At 40.6% G+C, this 8,447-nt stretch overlaps 1 protein-coding gene across 1 annotated transcript; it reads left to right on the forward strand.

Annotated features, from left to right (window-relative positions):
* The first annotated feature begins 610 nt into the window (after positions 1 to 610).
* LOC149219601 (uncharacterized) lies at positions 611 to 1,810 on the forward strand. Its single transcript, XM_089386869.1, has one exon. It carries the CDS (start codon positions 611 to 613, stop codon positions 1,808 to 1,810), a length of 1,200 nt encoding a protein of 399 aa, XP_089242995.1.
* The last annotated feature ends 6,637 nt before the right edge of the window (positions 1,811 to 8,447 follow it).

Consider the following 8,447-nt stretch of genomic DNA (forward strand, 5'->3'; position numbering starts at 1 on the left):
TGGTTTCATGGGTGCTACCCGGGTATTTGAAATTGGTGATTCGTGGGCGCAGGGCCATATTCCTATATTTCTATAGCCTATGTGGGATTTGTTGCACATATGTGCGCTTTTCTAATTAGTTTTGACATAAGAAGTCTATGCCATCAGACACAATAATAGCTATCATTATTTTCAGAGGGCGAGCTTCAGGAGATTCTTCAGTAGTGGACAATAAAGAATAAGTGCAGGAAATATTAAGAACACTACCAGATCAAGAGGAGACCATTCCCAGTAAGGCAGCAGAGTGATTTACTATCGCAGCTCAAAGATTTCAACTTGCAAATGTGCTCACCGACAATTGTCGAGAGATTTGTTTAAGCAGGCTACATTGATTGTTTTTTCAAAGTATGCCAGAGTTTCTTCAAAGTCCAAGAACAGGGTATGACCAATAAAGGGGGTTATGGTGGATTTATTGAATTAGGCAAAGGAAGCAGACTCAAATTCTTAACTTTCAAACTGGCTACAGGGAGCTCTGCAGTATATTCTATCATTTTAAACTTTGCCTACGATAAATGGAAGGAAAGATGCGTTAACAGGGCTCTAGCAGCGAGGAAGAAAGTAAGAAGATGCGATGTCTGTGATGTCATGTTGGTTCTTCTCAAATCGCCTGCCACAATCGAGAAGAACATATCAATTCGTTCGCCTTTCAATCCATTTTCGTGGTTTCAGCTATGGGAATCTCACACACGCAGGGCCCTCAATTCAAGGATCACAATCTAAATTATTCCCTGGATCTATTTTGTGGACATATTCTGATGGTAGAAGAGCAAATGGTACTCAGAAATGGAAGAAAGTTTTCAATTACAGATGCTCCACAATGACAGATAAACCAAACATGATATGTCCTGTATTAGATGTTTTAACATACTTGAAGTCCACATTAGACACTGTCGAAGGTCCTTCTCACCGATGGTTGAACCTAGGGAACAATAAAAAGGGAACTTGGGACAAGGATAGTATCTTTATGGTAGCTGTAAATGTTTTTGTTCAGAATGACATTGTACATAAGAATGAGTGCTCTCTTTTGATTCAAAAATTGAAATTTATTCAGCAAAGATTTCCAAATCTTAAGGTTTTTGGTATTCAGCATTCTCTTTCATCCACTTCTCCTCAAAACGCTGCTAAAGTAAATATGACTATTTTGAAAGAATTTATCACATTTCCTGTTCTTCTGTCTTCTAAGGATTTCAGCAAGGATATAAGTGGAGCATTCTACTTGTTATTCGAAGGTTTTGAGGATCCAATTGCCTATGGTAGAAATGATTCGAAGATTGGCACAATGCTTCCAGCCATTGATGCATATGAAAGAAAATACTTTTGCGAAAATGGAGCACAGCAATCAATGGTAGATTCTAGTGTAGAGTTGGGTTTGGCGGAGAACCCTTCTAAGCCTGTGAAAGAGCCTCTTGTTTGTGATATATGGAAAGAGTTGCTGCTATCATTTCCAGGTTCTGTTTCTGCAGATGAAGATAGGCAACGCATATTTGTTTCTGACACTAATCATCATCGAATCATCGTGGCAAATGCAAATGGAAGCGTTTTAGATTGTATTGGTTCCTCTCCAGGGTTTGAGGATGGGCCATTTGAGACAGCGAAGATATGCTGCCCCGCTTCATTTTTTTTTATTTTTTTTAGTGCTGATCAAGATTGCCTATATTTTGCAGACTCTGAGAATCATGCAATTAGGAAGGCAGATATGGAGAATAGGACAGTTGACTCATTTGTAGGCTACGACTACATGACATTTCCAAGTTTTATGAAGAATCATTAGATTGAGAGATTCTATGAATATTTTCAGGCAGATAAGAGCATTCAACGAATACAACTGGCATAATATGCACAATTGTGAAATTGTTAAAGATTTCAAACAGAAAGCGAAGGTGAAAGTAAAGGATCAAACACCACGAAGACATCGACCACAACAGAAAAATAGGAACCGATCTCCTACTAAGGACTTCAGTTAATGATTCAACAGGATCTGCGCTCCAGTTTGTCGACCATCAGAGGATTTTTAGAGGGACGCTGTTTTATTTTAGAATAGAGGAAACGCTCTTTTCCAATTTTATAACTGCAGGTGAAACAGCGCCCCTGTTTTGGGGTCGATTTGTTTTTCCCCTAGCAGCGTTTATTTAATGTATTAAAAAATCATTTGTAAAAGGGGGAGCAGAGGGAGTTAGGAGAGAGAGAGACAGAATTCTGAGCGCTGGTGGAGGAGAGAGAACAGAGCTTCATTGTACAGATTTTGACAGAGATTTTAATGAAAATACACAGCTCTGACCCCTGTGATTCCTATGGTATGAGATTTAACATTTGTGTCCTCTTTTGTTTCATATGTAGCCTGTTATGTGTTCATGTCATTTCATGATCGTTTCCATTTGAACAAATGAAGTGTTAAGGTAGAATTCATAATTTATATGCTCTGCCTTTAAGTTTGTTCATATTTGATGTTTTCTTCTGTTTGACAAGGATTCATCTTCTATGCCCTTGTTAGCTCCTCAGCAGTCTTGCCATTCCATTTAATCTCAATTTGATGTTAAACTTTCTTGCCTACCTTGCCTCAGGGGATAATCTGTGTTTTTGATTACATTTCTCTGTTCAAGCTGTTCCTTTGCCCCATGCAGCCTAGAAAAACCCCATCATATTATTAAAAACCATTTTTATCAATTTATTTAATCTCAATTTGATGTTAAACTTTCTTGCCTACCTTGCCTCAGGGGATAATCTGTGTTTTTTATTACATTTCTCTGTTCAAGCTGTTCCTTTGCCCCATGCAGCCCAGAAAAACCCCATCATATTATTAAAAACCCTTTTTATCAATTTACTAGCCTAAAATCAGTTTCTTTTAAAGTCATCCCAACCCCTTTTAGACAACTTTTTGCTGAGATAGACTGGAGAGAGCCCTCTCCTGTCCTCGTAGGGCTAGCTATGAGGCTAAGTGGTTTGATGTTGCCTTGGATTTTGTCCTTTTCAGCTTGAGGCCAAATTCAAGCGCTAACATATTGGCGACCATACTGGGGAGAACATTCGACTTGTTGATTGTCTTGTCCCAGTACATGAAATCAAATTGCAGATCTGATGCTGATGGTGGACAGCAGTCAGACACATATGCAGGCTGAACCATTCACCTGGCGACTCCAATTCGATTCAGACATTCCAGTGCTCGTTGATTCACTCATGCAATGGTGGGGTATGTGGCAAACCCTGCATGGCAAGAAGAAGTAAGAAATGAGTTAGCAGATTCTGAATTTGATGAAGATTTTTTCAGTGCCGTGCTTCATTGGTTGAAATCTCCAAAGTTCCCTTTTGAAACTAAAACTAGATTTTGTGAGTTAGTTGTTGAAAGAATCGAGAAGGAGATTCAATGTTTAGATGAGCAGATCCAGTCATATGATTTCCAAGACCCTAAAAAGTTCTTGGAAATCCTTCCTCCTTCGCAACAAGAAATCATAGACTTGCCTACAGATGTTTACATTGACAGTGTGCAGCTGGAAGTATGTATTGCAGAGTTGGGGCAGCCAACAGCGTCCGGCTTCCGCGATCCAATGGCAACTTACATGGACAGGTTTTTCAGTTTGATTGATAGATCAGGCTGTCTTGTCCGTGACCAGGGTCATTACGTGCATGAAGGGCTGCTAGCAATTACATCTGTGCCCTCGCAGAAGCATTCTCAAGCGGCATCATTCTCAGGTTTACTTGAATGATTAATCTGGCATTTCAGTATTACCTGATCTATCATTTGTACAGCCAAGTAGGGTAGATTTTGTAAATAAATAAGCAGCCAAGAAGCAGCATTTTGTTCCAGTTTCATTACAGTTTAGTTTGAAGTTTGCCGAGTCAATCTTTCAATCAATTTAGTCAGTTTCTAGTTAATAAGTTGAGTCTTCAGTTGTGTCGATGTGTTGGAATGATGACTCCATTACCCAATGGATGGAGGCACTGTCTGCTCTCCCAAAGTTCTGTGGTTCTTGGCACCTCCAAAAAGCAGCAGCTGCCATCCCAAGTGGAGCCGATGTTAGACTCCGTCTTGTCAGTCAATGAGAGATTGATTCTTCTTCAAAACCCTGTTTTGAAGAAGAAATCATCAAGTCTGTTTAATACATGAAGGATTGGAATAGTTTCTGAGTGGTTGCTGTACATAGGATTGAAATATGAGATAATAGGATACTTAATACTGACAGACATGCAGAATCTTCTTGTGAAGAATAAGAAGATATCCTTGAGTTGGAGGAAAATCCATTGATAATACACACGTATCGGGGTCTTTGCCTCCCAGAAATTCTGGAGGATCCTCACTTCGACTGGCAACATTGGCCTCAGGCTTCTATACCCTTCTCAGAGGATGAATTGGAAGATATTTATATCCTTGATGCTATCAAGGATGCAGAAATGTTGAGACCAGAGTTACCCATAGTACGAGAGGCTTGTATGAGATTTAACATTTGTGTCCTCTTTTGTTTCATATGTAGCCTGTTGTGTGTTCATGTCATTTCATGATCGTTTCCATTTGAACAAATGAAGTGTTAAGGTAGAATTCATAATTTATATGCTCTGCCTTTAAGTTTGTTCATATTTGATGTTTTCTTCTGTTTGACAAGGATTCATCTTCTATGCCCTTGCCAGCTCCTCAGTAGTCTTGCCATTCCATTTAATCTCAATTTGATGTTAAACTTTCTTGCCTACCTTGCCTCAGGGGATAATCTGTGTTTTTGATTACATTTCTTTGTTCAAGTTGTTCCTTTGCCCCATGCAGCCCAAAAAAACCCCATCATATTATTAAAAACCCTTTTTATCAATTTACTAGCCTAAAATCAGTTTCTTTTAAAGTCATCTCAGCCCCTTTTAGACAACTTTTTGCTGAGATAGACTGGAGAGAGCCCTCTCCTGTCCTCGTAGGGCTAGTTACGAGGCTAAGTGGTTTGATGTTGCCTTGGATTTTGTCCTTTTCAGCCTGAGGCCAAATTCAAGCGCTAACAGAAGCTAAGAAGAATGAGTCTTCAACGCATAAGTCATGGCGGGACTACAGAGGACTCCCGAGCCTAGGGATGAAAAATCAGCATGAGTGCCAAGCAACAAAAAGGTACTAACTAGGGCACCCATGATAAGGTAGGCTCTACCACACAAGTCATGATACTTCTAAGCAATGAGAAGGTTCTGCATCATAACTTGGTGGGGTCGATCCTAGGGCGCAAATGGGAAAGGAAGCTGATAAGTGCACAATGCAGGCGAAAAAACCTAACCTATATGCCAGTTTCGAGAACCAATACCTGTCAGAACGGACCAACCATAAACTTCCAAAGGAGAAATCTTCCAAGTTCTGTAAACATAAATAGGAACACTAGACGAGAAGTTAATGCATCCCACATATAAACTTCATATAAGATCTTGTGTTGTAGAATACAAAACTTGAAAATGCGTACCTCATATGTACAATATGGTACAGGGGACCACGCAGTCTTGTGGCTTACGCATAATAGTTCTTCTGGACAAACCCTTTGCAGGGATCGGACCAAGGACTCCTTTGGTAGTCATAACTCATGGCTTCAAAGAGTTCCTCCTGTGAAGGCAAAGCAAGATCTTAGAAATCATGAGAACTACAAGGATTAAAAGAGGGAATTAAAGGGTCCCATGTCCCTATAGGAAGAATCTCTCGGTCAACTGTCGGGACCAAGTCCCAAGAAGGAGAATAATAGGTCAAAGGATCTTTCTTAGAAGCGATTGAACATTGAGGATTCAATGCCACATAATTGACCCATGGCGGGGTAGAGTCTACTTGAACACTTGGAACAAACCAAGGGGCATTCTGCAGTAAAGTCAAATTAGGGTGGTGATTATCAGATGCACGCTGATCAATAGTGACAATATTCCCATTATGAGGAAAGCACATTACTCGAAAGAGTGAAGACACCACAGCATTCATAGCATAGACATAATCACGCCCAAGTATCATATTAAAGTCTAAAGGGCTATCAACCACCATCATATCGATTAAGACAGTCTTCCCACCTAAAGTGATAGGAAATTGAGGAAGAACACCCATAGATTCACCAGGTCTTCTATCATAGGCTAACAACTGACTCTGAGCTGTCAACAACTTTGGGGAACCCAAAGATTTCCAAGTCAAAGAGGATATAATGCTTGTAGAGGATCCTTCATCCACCATACATCGATAGACATTTGTGGAATTAACCCTGACCTTTATTTGGAAAGGTGCAGCGGAAGGAAGACAAGGCTCAACAAGACTATCCCAATTAAAGGAAACACTCTTATAACTTGGAGGGGGAACATTCGAAGAAACCAGAATGCCCCCTATACTAGAAGACTCTGTACTAGAGATCAAACAGACTCTTTTGTTAGGGACTTCACCCCCTAAAAGAGGAGTGTAATCGACCAGCGATTGCACTGGCTCTACCACATTATCAACCAATGGTTGATGGGATTGATGAGAAACCATATCGGATCTAGGAGTAGAAGTACTTTCAGACTCGGACCATATCCTTTGAACCTCTGGAATACCAGGGCATAAATGAGTAAGATGGTTTCCCTTGCATATCTTACAAGGGAACTTAGGTTTAAAACTTCTACGTCCAGGTTTCTTATCAACCTCCATTCTGCCAACATGACTAGCAGTGGTTTGCAGAGAGTCCTGAACATGACTTGCAGAGGTCGGTGACTCTTTGCTAGTATGACTCGCAGTGACTAGACTCATGCCCCCAGCATGACTTGCAGCGGCTGAAGACTCATCTTCAACATGACTCGCAGAGGTTGATGATGAAGTGCCAGTGTGACTCGCAGTGACTAGACTTGTGCCCCCAGCTTGACTAGCAGTGGCTGAAGGCTCATCTCCAACATGACTTGCAGAGGTTGAAGATGAAAGGATAGAATTATTCTTCTTCTTTGACTTCCTCTTTCTCCTCTTTTTAGATTTCTTGTGACAAGAAGGAGGAGAAGAAGGAACCCTAGATTTCTCTTTGAGAGAAGGTGAATAATTAGCACCCATGTGATGCCCTTGAAATAAAGCATTCGACTGAGAAGCTTCAAGAGCATTTGGAATATTCAGAGTGGACCACAGCCAAACGAGTACTCCAACATTCAACCCAGGAATATTCAAAGTGGCCATCAAGGGAGTACCAACGTTTCCAAAGAAAGGAAAAGCACAAGGATCCCCTTTTGGGAGGGCACCTTGGTTGGTTTTCACAGGAATATTGGCCATATCTAACTATTCCAAAGACACTTCCCCTATGGGAATATAGAAATAACTTTTCAAGGAATATGGATAAGCAATCAAAACCTTTGCCCTTGAGGAGGCAACTCCACAACTTTTGAAAGAACGACCAAAATCCTTTCAATATCGGTAGAGTGGTAAGCCGGTCACTCAGAACACATAGTCCAAATGTGACTAGACAAAAATACCCAAAGCCAACTATATACAAGGAACAAAGAGCACACACTATAAAGTCCCTAAAGATATCAGCCAGTCAAACAACTTCCAAGTATTTCCACTCGGGGTGATGAGGACCGAACACCAAAATACAAGAAAGTGGAGTCAGGGGCCTTCCGAAGATATTCTGGGATAATGACGGCCCAGTCCTATCAGCGAAGGTAACAGAGGAAGTTACGCTGACCTCCTAACAACAGCCTGTGTCGGTGCAAGCCCCCAAGCTTCGCAAGGGTGCCCTTCAGTAGTACCGTTGAAAGTGATGCAACGTCGACCTCAGGTGCCACGGGATTCCCCTCTGCAGCCACCTATGTAGATCCCTAGGAGTAGCAACTATGGAAACCAACTCGTCGCATAAGCCAGGCAGAACAGTCGTGAGGTAAGTTCGGACAAGTAGGAGAGGGGGTATCTCTCTTCCCTGTCTTCACAGACCCTCGTGCTTAACTCCTAGATCTGGAGCTTTCCTTGTCTTCCTAACGCTATTGGATTTTCACTCACTATTCAGACTCCTACGTTTGACATTTATATGGCCTTGGAGAGTTAACTCTCCACTCGCCTAATCCAAGGCCCTAAAATCCTAATCTTGTTGGTGTAACTGACTAAAACAAAAAGTTCTAGTGAATTTTAGTTAACGCTTGATTTTAAGCTAGGTTGTTCTTTAAGTCACAAGGTAAAGGAAGTGAAACTATTGGTGTTTTTTTACGCAAAAGAAATTAATAAAAACTTAACTACATGCACATGCACTTTTTCGTTTTTCGATAAAAAGAAATTTCTACAGGGTTCAGAGGAACTTCAAATAAAATATTTTTTTCTTTTCTTTTTGTTAATTCACACTTCACACTCACAAAAGCTAACAAAACTATGTATGCCTAAAAAGATATGCAAATCTATCCTAATGCAACAAATATATGCGGATGCAAGATTTAGAGCTACTCTAAAAACAAGAAATGAAAGTTGCTTGCTTATCACTTTT

The sequence above is a fragment of the Pinus tabuliformis genome, chromosome Q, assembly GCF_031772625.1.
Source record: "Pinus tabuliformis cultivar Carrire ecotype Pingquan chromosome Q, CPIR1, whole genome shotgun sequence".
Lineage (NCBI taxonomy): Eukaryota > Viridiplantae > Streptophyta > Pinopsida > Pinales > Pinaceae > Pinus > Pinus tabuliformis.